The 16,846-nt window shown below is 36.0% G+C and overlaps 1 protein-coding gene across 1 annotated transcript; it reads right to left on the bottom strand.

Annotated features, from left to right (window-relative positions):
* Positions 1-2,481: 2,481 nt before the first annotated feature.
* On the bottom strand, positions 2,482-11,806 carry LOC123311787 (iron-sulfur clusters transporter ABCB7, mitochondrial). The gene is made up of 10 exons (XM_044895877.1): positions 11,634-11,806; positions 11,173-11,581; positions 10,328-10,480; positions 8,213-8,356; positions 8,006-8,154; positions 6,534-6,708; positions 4,084-4,241; positions 3,830-3,993; positions 3,257-3,662; positions 2,482-2,808 (listed from the first exon to the last, which is right to left on the bottom strand). The coding sequence occupies exons 1-10, from the start codon at positions 11,775-11,777 to the stop codon at positions 2,593-2,595; spliced, it is 2,118 nt and encodes a 705-aa protein (XP_044751812.1). The 5' UTR covers positions 11,778-11,806; the 3' UTR covers positions 2,482-2,592.
* Between the last annotated feature and the right edge of the window lie 5,040 nt (positions 11,807-16,846).

The following is a 16,846-nucleotide window of genomic DNA, read 5'->3' as shown; positions in this document are numbered from 1 at the left end:
TTATCCACTTCATTTCAGACATTTTTTGTTTTTGACTTGCGTGAAACTGCCAGAATTCAAAAGGAAAGACTCTACACCTCCTTTGCTATATCTTCTTGCCTACACCAAGAGAAGATATGCAGCAGCATATCCTCATGGTAAATAGCTATCGGATAAATATCTTTAATTTAAGCATGTTGTAGATTTTGACTTCCTTGGCAAAGGTGTATATGAGCCATAAAAATATTATGGCTAAATTCCTATCCTATTCAAATTAATTTTAAATCATTCCAGATGAGTTCCCTGGTGATAATTGATACAGATTTAAAGTAGCCAGGCTGCCTGAATGGACTTCGCTGATCTCGATGAAAATTAATTGATATTATTTATTTTACACACGAGAATTGGGGTAACTCAGCCTCTTGTATTTTCCTTCCGTCAGGAGAAAGTACGTCATGAAATATGCGACAATGTTGAGATTGTGAGAAAGTACACATAGGGTAAGAAGAACAGTAAAATGATGCTGTCCAAGTTTATAAGAAAAATGCATAGTGTAATGTGGTTAAATGCGGTATACGGGAGATTTATTTTAATAAGGTTCATTATACAAATTTTGCATTTTAAGTCGATCACATGTATACATGTGATCCCTTTGCTATATATAGCAAAGGAAATTGGAGACGCCTGAACTACAAATTTGTAACCCTAGATATAGAGGAAAATTAATGGCACACTGCTGCAGTCAACTGCACTCCCTTAAATAAGGACACAATTTTTTATAAAAATTCAGCGGCTTACTCCTATTTTTTCCAAAGGATTTCCTTAATCCTAGTCATAAAATAAAGTTTTGTCTTTCTGATGAAAATACAAGTTTGATAGTTTTTGTGGCTACAAGATATGTCCGTTGTAGGGCTGTTAAAAATTTACATATCTGTGATAAACTGAGATATACAGGATCGCCAACAAAGTTGTAGAGAAAGAAAGTTATACCTTTTCTTTAAGAGATACATTGTATATCATCCTTTGATTGTCAACTCCATTTTAAACATTTTCATTAACCATACAATGTAATCTAATGATAACCCGTCAATTTCTGATTCGAGGGGGAACAACTTTTGCTTGTCTTTCAATCCCGAAACTGCAACCTCCTAACGGGGATGAGCACAACCACTTGATTTTGAATAAGGTTGGGGGGTTTTGCGTTAACTCATGTTGAAGACCTATCGAGTACTATCTGATCCTCAAATTTTGCTTCAAAATTTCAATCGATAACGAAATTACAGGTAAAAAAGTGTAAAAGCACCATTCACTTCCATGCAGTAATAATAGTTTTGCTGAAAACGTTCACGTACATTACTCAAAACTGGTGTAATTTGATGGCATTAATTAATGATCCGAGTTCGCAAATCCCGACTCAGAATGGGTAGCAAAAATCTGGGATTTCAGGTGACGCGATTGAAAAAAGTTCAGTGGAGCCAGATCAGGTGATCTGGTTGCCCAATCAATGTCCCCTTCTTCCAATCCAGGCGTGAGGAATATTTTCATCTAAGAACTGATGGGACGATTATGTGATTTTCATAAATACCTACCCAAACATTCAATTTTTGGGGATGCTGAGTATGCACCTCATGAAATATCGACAGTCATGCCGATTTACTATGCCGTTAAGGTAAAATGAACACTCGTTCGAAAAAAGATATTGAACATGTAGTTTTGATCACCGTTAATCATTTCACTGACCACTTCAGAGAACTGGAATCGGAGATCGGGATCATCCTCATTCAGTTCCTGAATCAATCGTATCTTATAAGGGTGGAATTTATGTTGTTTAAGTATTCTCATAATTGTTGTGCGTGAAACACCAGATACATCGGACAATTTCTTAGCACTAAACGTCAGAATTTGCTACATGACCCAAAACAGCCACGTCCCTCGCTTCGTCGCTTTCATGAACCATTTTTTGTTTCCGACTGAACCAGTAGCGTAAAATTTGGCAACCAGTTGCACATGTCGTTCGAACTCTCGGTGGTATAAAATTTAAACCACCACATATTCAGTGTAATACCTAATAGGGACACGGTTTAAAATTATACACCGCTATAGCAGGCCCTTTAATGGGTTTTATATAGTAACATGACACCATTTGTTTTGACTGATATCGGTTGTTTACTCAAGAAATGCTTATTGTTTCAATCATTAATTTGTATCACTATTATCTCAAAAATAATTTCGAACATGTTCTAGACAACACTATATTCGAGTTCATCTTAAGTAAGAAAAAACTTGGATTTTTGATGTAACATCTTTTTACCGCCTTGGACTCAATACAGTCAAACGTTCTTGTAGCTCCGTTTGCAAAGGGAGAACTTCTTGGTGACTATACCTCATAATTTGTGAAAGTTCTTTATATCTTCGTTGGTATTACTTCCTCTAGCTACACAACTCATATATCTCCACAGCCTGGAAAACATTATCTGAAATACAGGGATAAAAAGAAACATCCCCTATTGCATATATTTAATACATATACAGAATATTATACATATATATGTACAAAGTTTTAATGTACATCAAATAAAATACATATTTACACCAATTATCTATTTCCCCCCATTATATGGCAGCAGCTTCTTGTATATTCTGAACTTTCCATAGTTTTGAATATAAGCTTTGCGGAAGTCGAATGAGATTTGAATGACTTCCACGTTCGACAACCTTTCCTCCTTGAATCACAAGGATTTCATCTGCATCCATTATAGTGCTCAACCTGTGTGCTATACAAATACTTGTTCTACCTTGAGTTGCTCTTCTCAAAGCTTTCAATATATTCTAAAAAAAATCACATTATAAATTTTTCTGTGAGAGAAATACCGGGATGTCTGAATTAATGACATAAAATATTAGAATGCCTAATTTTTTCCGGAATCAATTAATAATGGAAACATAACAATGGAGTATGGAAAGTTTTTCACATTTGAGCAATAGGTCATTCTAGTTAATCAAACCTAGGACCATCGCCAATGAGACACGAAATAAATACACATAAGCACATGTCCACATAGATCCTATGGATAGTTCCTAAAAGCAACATATGTGATGTGTATTTTTTAGGAATAATTTTAAAATTTCAGATATATTTTAAAAATTGACAATCACGTCACTTGTTCGTGAAACTTGAAAGACGCTTTTCACAAGATGAATTGAAAAATAAAATCAGAGATAAAATAAACACAGGTGAGTTAGATAATCATATATGACATTAATCTTTCATACATACCCTTTCAGTGATAGAATCCAATGCACTAGTAGCTTCATCGAAAATAAGTATGGGTGAATTTTTCAAAATAGCCCTAGCTATTGCGACTCTTTGCTTTTCACCTCCAGACAATTTGAGTCCTCTTTCTCCTACTTGCGTTTCATAACCCTTCGGCCAACTCTGAATAATTTCATGTATTTCTGCCATTTTAGCAGCTTCTATAATTCTATCTTCAGATGCGCTAAGATCGCCATAATGTAAATTATGCATAATTGTATCGTGAAATAAAACTGAATCTTGAGGAACTATTGAAATGGATCTTCTCAGACTCTCCAAATCAACGTCTCTTATATCCTGATTACCTATCAGAATTCTTCCAGATGAAGGCTCGAAAAATCTATACAGCAGTCTGACGATAGTTGTTTTTCTACAAAAAATAATTGTATAACAATTAACCCAATATTAATTTAATTAGATATCAATTGAGAGATGTCTCAGAGAGTAAATTTACAAAAAAAAAACTGAATAGTTTCAGTATTGTTTTTGTAAACCTACTGTATAGATTTTTTTCGTAAAAAATCCCACTCTACTCACCCACTACCAGATCCCCCAATAATGGCAACTTTCTGCCCAGGTGAAATTGAGAATGATAAATCTTTGAAAATATCTTTTCCTGGTCCATAACTAAAGCATACATTCTCAAATTTGATGTCCGAAGAGTTTACATCAACATGAAGGAAAGGGGCCAGCTCTTTGCTCTGCGAATTACAATATTGAAAAGCGACAATCATTATAAAACCAATCATTATTTCACAGAGATATAAAAGTTAATTCCAAACTTCATTTACCTTAATAGCGGGATCTTTAGACATAAGGGTGAACATAGTTTGCATATCAATTAGAGCCTGCCTAACTTCTCTATATACACTACCCAAAAATCCCAAGGGTATCGATAGTTGAAAAAGTAATCCATTTACCATCACCAGATCACCAACAGTCATATTTCCTGCAGCAGAACCAGAACTGATCTCAGAGCAAATGCCGGTATAATAACCAGTTCCTAACTAGTTTTTGAATAGGAATTCAACAAAAATTAAATTCATACCACTTCATCTTCGGAAGCTATTCTTTAGGGTTTTTTAAAATTAAATTTTTCGGAGCTAAACTAACACAAACGCTCAACTTCTAAGAGGTACGTTATCGCAACACGGCGATAAGGTAATCGGCATCTGCCAATAGAGTGAATCTCCGTTACATTAGTTCTTATTATAAGGTATTATTTCTAATGAGGGCGTATGAACCGAACATGCTAATTTCGTATTGAGTGTGGAAATTAGCACCCAATTTTTTCGATCAATCAATTTCCGAATACATCACTTCACTTCTAAATCATCAATCACTCCTAATGTGTATGTCATCGACCTCAACATACATAAAAATGTAAAAATTCGAAATAAAAAATTTACCATGTTATCCCTATAATGGAATAGGGTATATAAGCTTTGTTTTGGTTCGCATTTGAAGCGGTTCCGAATGGGTTCAAAGTAGTGGAGCAGCAATGGTATGGGAGGTTACACGCATGCTACGCGTGAACTTACGCTGCATAAATAAATGTGCGACTGTTTTGAACCGTTCTAGAACCATGGTAAAAGCGAACCAAGACAAGCCTATTAATAACTCCATGAATTATCAAATAATCTTCAGCAACAAACGGTCTATGCATTTTTGGCACAAAAAGTTTGGGTTATCATTTATCTAACTTATCTCAGGTTACATCAAACTTGAGGCGATCTATCCCAGCGCCTGCAATTTTGCGGTAAAGAAATAGTGCACTGGTACGTATAGTGAAATACACATGAAATTAAAGCGGATCGTAGGCACCGAACTCATCCGCCATTCGATTACTTTCTATACATCTCGTCCTTTGTTGCGATCGAGCCCTTGGCTCCCGTTTTTGTGAGGAACGAGACGATAGGCTGGGGGTCTGGAGCAAAAACAGTAAGATTAGAATTTAGAATAATCTTCCGGGTTTTGCGTTTATTCTGCGTATTTGTAAATTAATGTGATCGTTGGTTCAGTTTAGAAGATCTTCCAAAAGCCGATAGGTATACCTAAAGAATTGTTCTAGTTCTGTTGGTAATTAGGTGCAAAGGTGCATTTGTTTAAAATTAATCCCATACATTACTTCACTTGTTCCTTACTGAAAACTACCTTACCGAAAGGTAAGTATCACAACTGTCCGCCCGATACCATCTCTCAAACTTCTTAAAATCTGATGAAAAATACGGCCTTAACATTTTCACGATATTTCAAGACCCATTGTATGACAATGCCATGTGCTTGTGCTGTACCAATTTCAAAAAAGGTTCATTTTGTTGATCCTGTTCACTTCTAGCCTGGAAAGGCCGGAAATAATTCGTGGATTTCACAGGGTTATTCCGATTTGAAAAATCAAAAAACACGAGATCTCCAAAGAGCATATGAGTAGTTGTCTGAGTTTGACAAAACGAGAACGAGAAAAGAACACTAGCTCTTTACGAGACGCTCTGAAAATGCTGTGTGCAATGTCATTGCAATCATATAATGAAGATGTTAGAAAGAACCCAAAGTTGATGAGTTATATTATTGACATAATTTGCTATTCAACAAAACAAAAACTGTGTTTTCGTGGACATAGTGAAAAAAAATTTCAAGGAAACTTTCAATATTAAGTTTAGTTAGTTAACTCCCCAATCTTTGCTTTCAACAAGCCCTGGTACCGAGTGCAAACGGGTCGCTCATGTGAAAGATACGAGTCTACCGAATGTGAAGGTTAACCCATCTTATGTACTACATACACCACAGAAATACCCGATTATATGACATGGGCGTTCCATAGTATTAATAATAAGTATTATCCTAATCTGTCTATAAGGCTTCCAAGAGAATTTACCACTGCTTTGTGTGTATGAGGTGGGAATTGGCTGAGTCAACCTAATTGAGGATCAGGATCATTAAAAAACCATAAACTCGAATTACGTATTGCTATCTAGGTGTGCACTGTACGAGTTCAGCTGAACTAAGTAGTTATTGAGTAATCGTGTTTGAGGTTCGCTTAGCAGAATATTTCGAAGACTTGAAATTGCGAACCAGCGGATTATGTAGCCATTTTTCAAAAGATGTAACTTTTTTGATTATATTATCTTGAAATATATGCTTCGGTACTCTTTATGTTCGAACAGAAACTTATAGTATGCAAAAAAAGTGAGCAATTCATCAATTCCCAAAAGCGATGTGATATAATCAGGTAAAAACTCACCTTTAAGAATCTCTTGGGCAGCCAGTACCATAATAGCACTTAGGGAAACGCTAAAAATAGCGTTCTGTCCAAAATTCAAAAGAGCCAAGCTGGTACTCGTCTTCAAACTTGCTTGTTCATATTTTTTCAAAACATTGTTGTATCTGTCAGCTTCAAACTTTTCGTTATTGAAATACTGAAATATACAAGGTGAACATTGGATCCTTTAAAACTTATAATTAGATTGACTTGACTTGGCGAAAGAATCACGCATTAATTATACCAATCAATCTTCAATTTTTATTCCTAACATATTTTGCAATGTTCAATGTCAAATTTTTTGTTTTGTTTTGGATCCTCCTAAACATACCCATGTAGTAAATTCATTTCTGAACATTTACCTATAAACTAGGACCTATATTTCGTTATGATGTAGTCCTCCTTATATTGATAAATTAAACTGAAGATTTGGAATATAAAGCTACTCACAGTAAAGTAAAAGAAAGATGTATTTTCATGAAAAAAATTGGAAATTCTAAATGAACTGTTGAATATTCAATATTCCTTATTTCGACTTCTAACCTCAATGCAAGCACGAATTGAAATGGGCATGCTTACTGTGGGACCGCCGATTTTTTCTTTGGGACGTTTCTCCAATTTTCGAAAACTACTTGAATCAGTTTAATTTTGTTTTTCGAGTCGTTTTGCATGGAACCAGTAGTTTTTAAGAAAATGATATCACTATTTTTCGAATCGAGCATTGAAATATCCACTTGTACCTAAATTATTCACAAAATTCACCTTTATTTGAAAACTAAGTGTGATTTGAATGAAGAATTGTTTTGAGTTTTAACAGTTAAAATCTAATATTTTTTTTTTTTTTGTGAATGAATTCTTCCATCAGTGTGTCAACAATTTATGTGATTGAGAATGAGAAACACACTATTTCTAGTTAAAAAACTTTATTTTACTCTGTAGGCGATCGATTTCGGTTTTCAAAAACCATCATCAGGTCAGCTGATTTGTTGATTTTTCAGTTTTTTAACTAGAAATAGTGTGTTTCTCATTCTCAATCACATTAAAATCTAATACTTTTTCGAATCGACTATCGAAATCTCCACTTATTGTAATGAAATTATCCAACTTAAATTCACAATATGCATTACAAATTGAAATCTATGCTTGATTTCAAGATTTGGTAAGATATGTTTAAAGCATAACAACGTTCAGTGAGATCAAGGTCGGGAAACCGGCCAAAGCTGTTAGCATGCAGTAGGGGCATTACCCTGTTTATCCAAAATTATGTTTTCAAGTCAAGGGCATATTAAGGTATGTTGCACCAAATTCTTATGCCACGGCCCTCCCATGGTGTGTCCTGAGGACTTGAGCGTTGTTCTTATGTACCTATGTATGTTCTTATGTACCTACTCAACTGATCGTTAATTTTACGAACGCGCGAATATGATCAAGTCAATATAAAGCTTAAAACCTACCTTTACTGTTTCATAATTGATAAGAGAATCAATAGCTTTGTTTCCCGCTTCGTTTTCTGCTTTATTCATGAAGACTCTGAACTTTGTTCTCCATTGAGTAATACCCAAAGTATACGCAGCATATACTCCAACACAACCCATAGATATACCTTAAATTGAGTAAACTATAAAGTTCTCATTCTCAGAACAAATTTCTATCCAGCTTACCAGCGAATGCGGCTCCACATTGGATTCCTAATATCGAAGAAACTAAAGCCAGCTCAAAAACAGTTGGGACTATGTTGAACACCATAGCTGTCAGAACAAAATTTATTCCTCTAGAACCTCTGTCAATAGTTTTCGATAAAGCACCTGAAGAAAACGCATGATTTTCAATGATTAATGTCAATATCATCAATCTATATTATACAAGAAGATATAACAAAGTAGGTCAGAGGTGCAATTCAGTTCAGAGCCAAGTGGAGGGGTGAGAACGTACAAGGTGGCAACTTATGTGTTGTATTATATGATCCGTGAGGCGGATTTTGAGTCAATTGAGCTGGAATTATTGTTTCGTACACTTTTTTTTACCCTTAACAACCAACATTTGATCGGCAATTTCATTGTTAGGTTTTTTCGTAGAGTGGTTTGCAACGGTTGAGAACTGTACGGAGCAAGCGCAATTCCATTTTAGGGTAGCGAAAATCCATTTGCGCTTGTACAGGGTTGGCAAAATTCGTTGTCTTCTAAGGTGATCTCGAGAACTATAGCAGCTAGAAGAAAACGGATGACACATTCTCGAGCTCTTTTTTCGTGGCTAATCTAAATCTGAAAACAGAATCGGCCAATCATTTTTAGATTTCGAGTTATAAACAAAAATTGTGATTTTGACGATTCCGTAAAGTTCTCATAAATTTTTGTCTTTGAAGTTACAGATCTGAAACTTGAACCTTCTCAGGCACTTTCATACGTAGAATCTACTGACGAAAGATTTTTTTCCAATTCAAAAATATCAAATTCAATAAAAGTTTGCATTTAAAAAAAATGAAAGTTCACCTAATGATTCGAAATGAAAAAATATTTTAAGCTCATCAGTGGATTCTACGTAAAAAAGGGCCTGTAGAAGGTTCAAGTTTCAGATTTGTAATATCAAAGACAAAAAAGTTATGAAAACTTTACGAAGTTGTCAAACTCAAAAACGAAGTATCGTAGGAGGCTGCGGTTTTCACCATTCTTTGTTTCTCCGAAAATATGCTCGGAAATGTGTCATCCGTTTTCTTCTAGCTGCTAAAGTTCTCGAGATCCTCTCAGTAGACAACGAATTTTGCCCAACCTGTACAGTTCACATTTTATGTGAGCTACGCCAATGCGCGCTAGTATGACATGACGTATGGCGATAACGAAGTGACCTGAGTACTTCCAATCTCCTAATGCATCTCTTTTGCTATATCTTCTTGGTAAATTCCAAAAGCAAATGTCATCTAGAACTACGCAAAAGCATCGTGTAGAGTGCATCCTATTTTGGGTGAGACAGCCAGGTTTCTCGCTTGTTATTCAAGATAGAGCTCAAACAAAAATCATCATTATGTGATGTTTTAGTGTTTTTTAGCATTTCTGAGCATCCAATCTATATAATACATATTATACATCATTTTGAAGGGAATAAAATAATGAATGCAACGATGTAATAAAATACAGGGTGTTCCATTGAAAAAAATAGAGGTTTGCGTCATATCTCCAAAATCATACCTCGAAAAAAAAATTGAGTACGCCCCTGGATTCTACGCAGAATTCTGTATCAGAAGTAGTTTTTAGCTCAGCATTATTTCTAATAACTTTGGAGATAAAGGAAGGGTCCGAAAAGTATCAATTTCCAAAATCGCCCTGTATCTCATGAACGGAAGCAGTTATGCAAAATCTGATTAGGACAACTTGAGTTTCACAAAAAAGTAGGACAGGAACGTAAAAACCGCAAGGCTATATATTAAATAGCAAGCGAGAAACCTGGCTGTCTCACCCAAAATGGGATGCACTGTACACAATACTGTATTGTGCCTATGTCTGGATATGGCTTTACTTTTCTCAAAAAAGTTGATGTTTGTACATTTTTCTCTCTCATAGCGAATTCCTATGGCAGAACTAGTGCTGCACTAGATCACAGAACAGAATGCAATATTTGAAAATTATTGCCGTTATAATATGCACTCAATGTGCACTAGTTTAACTGATGGAATATTCCATGATAGCGAATTCCATTGGTAAAAATAGCTTCAGATCTTTTGGAGTTCTTGTAGTGCACTTAGTGTGCACCAGTCAATGGAAGTCAACGTAAATCTTGCTTACCTGTCTGTCGTCCTAAGTGAAATGCCAAATCTAAATTGTGCAAATGGATAAACACGTTCTTGGCAATTTTACGAATAGAATGTTGGGCAACTTTGGCAAACACTGCATTACGAAGTTCATTGAAACCAGCGGCTCCAGCTCTGGCAATACCATCTGCAACAAATTCCATTTATAGATCATAAAAGTAACAATAAAATCACATAATTAGCAACATTTCCTATCTATGTATCTGCTAAGGGTATCTAATGAATATATTCAAATTCGTTATTAAAATCTTAAGAGGATTTGTAATATGCTCAACAAAAGGCATTATACTGAATCCATTATGTGATAAGGGCGAATGATAAAATAGAATCTATATTATGTAGATATAGTTTCCAACTTAAGGTAGATGTATTGATATACAAACATGATTTATTGCACTTTTTATGCATTTATCAGGGCATAAGTATGATACATCAACAAAAAGTATAGTTTCAAGAAAATCTTGATAAGTAAAATATCTTAATTGGGAGCCCCTTATTTAATTTAAAATATGTTTTTCTTCTGAAATGAACAATCACGTAGAATGATGAATCAAAAGGAATATTATTACATTTTATTACAATGGTTATATATAATTGAAATTTTTTTCAAGAGGAGTTGAAAAAGTATATAGAAATACTAATGAATTGTCAATAATGGTTAAAAGATAGTGGCCAAATTCTCGATGATGCTAAATCTAATATAAACTCCCCATTTTTCATTAATTTAAATTGCTGGTCTGATTCAACTGAAATCTTGACATAAGTTAACAGTGAAAAATTCTATTTATTGCTGAGACATATATATGTATAAATTCTTACATCCAAGCAACATGCTTGTAGCAACTGTAGCAACAGTGGCAGGTGCAGAGTTCATATTGAGTGTATTCGCAGCATTCAAATAGTCAATCGAATATTTGAAAACAAATGGCACAGCTACATTCATCAGCTTTGCGCCTATCAATAGGCCCACTGCCAATGTCACTCTATCTCTAATTGCCTTATTATCTTTTGGCCAAATATATTGTAACATAGCATGTATCATTTGAATTCCTGTAACTGGTTTTCCATCAATTGGAAGGGTTTCTCTGGTCAGAACAGAGGCACCTGGATGAAAACATCCTCTAGATGGCTGATTTTTAACAAGAGGAATGGTAATACGCTTAAATACTTTTGCCAGAATTCCAGCGTTTTTTGGGCTCTTAGACTCCCCATTTGCATTTGTATGTGACTGGAATGAGAAATGATATAGTAGAAGGTTTTAGGATTGGAAGTCAACTTACTTCTTGGCAATATACGATAAGAACATTGGTACATTTATATTTATCATATTTCTTACTTAAGTGACTATAGTTTTTGTTAACTTTTAATGTTTTCACCTGTAACAATTTTGTGCTATAATTATTAAGCCTAAAAAAAGTTGCCATAGTCCTAACCTAAACTATAACAAACTGTTATCATACATAGACCTAATAATACATGGACAGGCCTTCACGTGGTTTTCCCGTTCACCGCATCGAGGAATACCCACGAGAGAGAGGGGGGTGGTAGAAAAGAGAGATAACAGCAGTCCCTGGTAGTAAACGTCAAGCTGGTAGCTGGTAGAGAATAAATCAACGTTGCCGCTTCAACCAAGTTATCGAGAAACTCGGGAATTCTACCAGTCCGCTGATCCTCCGTGTTGCATTTTTGGGTGGTTGCCGGTAGATTTATAGATTTTCTATCAATTTGTAGCAATTTCTGTACTGAAATCAACTTCGAAAATGTTATCAAATCAACTATATTTTTCTCGTAAACTTTCAAGTGCTGATAAAATAATAGTTTCAGAGATTGAGAGTGAAAACCCTGAAAGGTTTCTTCTGATTTTTATTAATGTAGAAAAACTTGAGAGTTGTGTAAAACAACAATATTATATCATTCGCCAGGGCTTGATTTTATATACACTGAAATTACTCGTGATTTGGGAAGATAAAAGGACCCCTGCTTTGGGATCTGGCTACACAGAAAAATTAATCGTTTAAGTGAATTTTTTTAAGCATTTCACCTTCCTTGAGCAAAAACATGTGTGGTATAGAGAAAAGGGCTATAATTTTAAGTATGTTTATTGATACTTTCACAAATAATATAAAATTTCCTGCGGGGGAAATATTTATGATGATTAATCATTCACAATTTTTTTTTCAATTATTTTGATAGGTTCCCCATCAGGTGGTTTAGTTGCTCTTCTCTGGCATTCCTGGCATTAATACTTTACTGCTCCTGTTTCTTTATCGTGTGGCTTTACAGTGTTAGATTTCTGTGACACTGATCAACAGAAGATATTGAGTTCTGAGTTTGCCGATGTCACAAGGCTTACTGAATATTAACATGATTCACATCTCTTCTCTTTCTAATATTAAATCCAGATTGGAGTTTAGTATTTTCTTCGGACATGCCTTGAAATAGAATGTGATGGTAGATATGTAACTACTTCGTTTAGAACAACATTCTTTATAATATTCAATAATATATACTATCTCGAAATTCAAGTCACCTCTACAAATTCTTGCTGTGGCCTTATGAAATATAGGAAGTAGATTAGGTATATTCCTTGTGATTGTTTGTAAATTATGTCTTATATGTACATGAAATAACAAAGAAACTCCCTTATTGGTCTATTATTTCCAAAAATAAATCTCTTTCGCTTTATTACCATGTAGCAGTCGATTCTAAAAACCTAGTTTTCTGCTAAATTGCTTGTGAGGAGAATGAAATATCGATTGAAAACACAGTAGCTGACATAGACATAATTAAGTCTATGGTAGCTGAACAGTAAACAATAAACATATGATTTTGACGTTTTCTACCATATGTCCATCTCTTTCTAACGTACTACTCGTGACCTCTCTCTCTCAGGGCCTGTCCATATTTTATTAGGTCTATGTTATCATATCAGCATAAATAGTTTTCTATGGCAGCAGTTGTCTCTATTCTATGGTGTACTGAGTCCGTGAACTTTTGTGCACTAGTGTGTACAACTCTACAAGTTTTTTAGACACAACTAACGAAGATTCCTCTTTGCCTTGAATCGGCAGTGTGTCTGCTATTTACGTCTTTGCTGTCTGTTCGTCGTTCATGACCATAACAGATAAGAGGGTCTTTGCAAAGATTTCTCTTATTGGTATTTGACTCAGCACCAGGGACGAAGCTCCTGCTTATTTTGAGGATTCAAAGATATAAAGTATTAGGGTGACCGGCCACCGAATGCGAAGTTGAGCGAACGAAGCTGAGCGTTTTCAATGCTAATATAATTGACAAGCTACGAAACGGGTGATGTAGCTCGTCATTTAGCATTGAAAAGGCTCAGCTTCGCTCAACTTTCAACTTCACATTCGGTGGCCGGTCACCCTTACAGAAAAGACAGGGCATAGCCTATACTAGGCTACATAGCTTACTTTTAGTAAGCTATGGACAGGGGCATACTGCATACTTATTAACGTCGTTCATAAGAGTATCAACGTTAACTGTTTCAGTTTCCCATCACCGCGACCTTGGTGTAATTATAATGATTAATATTGGTGCATAGCGAACTAGAAGTTACTTCTAGTAGGCTATGATTGGTGTAATTAACAACTATTGTTGGCTGCGACGCCAAAACCTTCAGTCCAAAGATTATAGAGTAGAATCTTCGCTTCAGTCTACTTTTACTAAGTTAGAAAATACACTTCGACTTCGTCGCCTCTCTCTACTCCTATCGTTTTTTCAATCTAATGGAGTGGAAAAGATTCGATCGAAATAAGACTAGAGAGTAGAGAAAAGCGGCTGAGAGTATTTTTCCAACTTCTAGTATCTATAGGTACTACATACGTCTTATTATTGAGTATGCAGGATCTGATTGGTGGCCTTTTTGTCGAGCAGATGCGCAACTCCTAGAAACAGTTCAAGGGTGGGTAACTTGGATTTTGAAGTTGAATCGAAAAATGGAACGGCTTTACAAGAGAAAAATCGATATAGCAAGCCCTGGGGAAAAGCTAGACTCTGCAGCTTATTATTGTTGTACGATGTGAGAAATGAGATTTCTTACAGAATAGCTGGTCAGCGTTACGGTATACCCTGGAAGCTGGAAGACTATATGGAATAAAGTGAACAGTACATACATAGATACCCTACAAAAAAAGTTTGTGGGCAAACATATTTGATACAGGTAGAACTATATATACGCTTCGGGTCTCGATTTTTCAGGAATGGAATGTCAAAAAAACCAATATAATCTTTAATAAAAACCGTTTGAGACGACACATCAAGCGTTACAGAGCAGAAAAAACAACAGATGAAATAAATAATTATTTCCCCAACATGAAAACAAGTCTGGGGAGGTGAGCACGATTCAAAATAACAAAAAAATACTTTTTGATTGGATATCTATTTTTTGTTTCAACGTTTTCCGAAATAAGCGAAAGCGATTGTGCAGTATGGCCTGCGCATGACTTTGGCAGCGCCGTCGAGCCTCTGAGAACTGAGAAGGCACTAAATAGTCGCGCTGCTCGCGTCGTTTACCGATGATAATTACGACTTTTAAGGAGAACTAATAGCAGTTAGCAGTAATAGCAGAGACCAGAGACAACCTATGTCTCTGGCAGAGATATAGAAAAGGGGAAAGAATTCTCTTGTCTCTGAGCAGAGACATACTGTATCTGTCCATGGTAATAGCTAAAAATCCGCTGCTTTGCGATTCAAGACTCGAAACCTGTAAGGATGAAAGTAGCAGTATTAGTATTATTGAATCATCCTCTTCTTCCTCCTCTACCAGCATCTTCAAGGGTTCTCGCTTTTGTTTATTCAAGTTGTCAGACATGATGGTAAAGTCTCAGTGTGTGTCATAAATTCAATTATAATATAAGTGTTAGTAGTCGGATAAGCAGTCAAATGGAAGAAGGAAATGACAATTTCCGAAAGCTTGGCCAAAACAATAATCTTTTATACCTTAGAAATGATGGTTGAGTTTTGATCCGCACTGGCTACTGCTCGACTACTGCAAGCGGCAGTCGCTACCGGGCCAAGGTAGCAGGTAGCTATCTGAAAGCATGTAGTAAAAAACTTATAGAAACATCGCACAACAGTGGTTATGAGTTACATAGCCTACTTTGGATATAATAATAAATCCCAGTCCTAACATGGCTCAGAAACTTGCAAAATGAGTAGAGCTAATGAAACAATTACATAAGGAGGACGATTCAGATGGGCTGGACACATAGAGCAAACGAAGACCTCACATCGTAAAGAATCATAACATCTCAATCAGTAGGCACCAGAAGTCGTGGTAGGAGAACGAGATCTAAGAGGATGCAGGCAAGATAGGTGCTCACAACTGAAGCGTGAATCGATGATTAGAGGTCAAAGGCGGAAGAAGATTAGAGAAATACTCATTGAATTTGGATATGTTTAAGTAAGTTATCTTGTACATGCCATGAAATCTCCATGTTCCAACTAAGCGTTGAAAGTTTAACTCAAGGACAATCTGGCAAAACAAACTTTTTCTTATGATTTCTATAGCGATTCCAGGCACTTCGTTATCCAGTCAGTTGCGTTATACCACGGGCTTTACGCACTAAAGTTTTACAGTCGCGCTATCAAGGAAAACCACGTAGTAGTAGTAAAAAAGGACAAAGTGTTTCAAATCACGACCTCAATCTGAAGACCAAGACAGCTGTTTACAAAGCAATGGTCCACCCAACGCTTCTTTACGGAAGCGAAAGCTGGACGCCCTACAGGAGACATATTAAACAGCTTGAACAAACGCAACAACGTCATCTAAGACAAATAATGCACATCAGATGGTTCCACAAAGTTCCGAATGCAGAAGTCTTGCAACGCGCGAGTTGTACAACAATTGAGACTCAATTAACGATAGCCCTACTCATATGGAGCGGCCACAGTCTGAGGATGCAAGACTACCCAAATTAGCTCTGTATGGCGAATTCACAGAGGGAGCCCGGAAACCCGGAAACCAGTATAAGCGGTTTAAGGATATACTACATCAACCTCTAAAATCAGTTAATTCCAGTCATAACTGGGAACAACTAGCGTTAGACAGGTCCACTGTGGAGGTCTTTGGTACACAGTTATAATGGAGACTCGAGAAGGATATAACGGCGGCCAGATCTGGTTGGTGACTATCCATGACCGGAGCGTGGAAGGATCTGTCGGTCACAGGAGGACACAGTCGCAATTAGCCCTAAGAAATTATAAATCTGTTCGCACCGTTTTTTTTCTTTTTTGTAGATTTATTCCAGGTAACGGTATACAGCAAAGAATGAATGAGTAGTAGTAGTAGTAATAAAATGCCAGAATGGTCGAACTTAGACTGGGCGCATCGGGTATGCCTCAACTGGTGACATAAGCCGTGCCTAGGCCCGCGAACTTAACGTGAACAAACACTCAAAAAAAGTGCTGCTAGGTGGTCCTTCCTTTTCTGCAAGAAATCAAATATTTTCAAATCATAAAAATTTATTCTCTG

Source organism: Coccinella septempunctata, chromosome 4, assembly GCF_907165205.1.
Source record: "Coccinella septempunctata chromosome 4, icCocSept1.1, whole genome shotgun sequence".
Taxonomy (NCBI): Eukaryota; Metazoa; Arthropoda; class Insecta; order Coleoptera; family Coccinellidae; genus Coccinella; species Coccinella septempunctata.
The sequence above is the reverse complement of the archived record's forward strand: the minus strand, read 5'-3'. Positions and strand labels throughout refer to the sequence as shown.

Bases quoted from the DNA above. Each gene is read 5' to 3' on its own strand.
- LOC123311787 (XM_044895877.1), bottom strand. From the start codon at position 11,777: ATGGCAACTTTTTTTAGGCTTAATAATTATAGCACAAAATTGTTACAG. The intron at 10,481-11,172 runs GTAAGAATTTAT...AATTTGTTGCAG, and splicing joins TACAAGCATGTTGCTTGGAT to ATGGTATTGCCAGAGCTGGA. The intron at 8,357-10,327 runs GTAAGCAAGATT...CGTTTTCTTCAG, and splicing joins TCACTTAGGACGACAGACAG to GTGCTTTATCGAAAACTATT.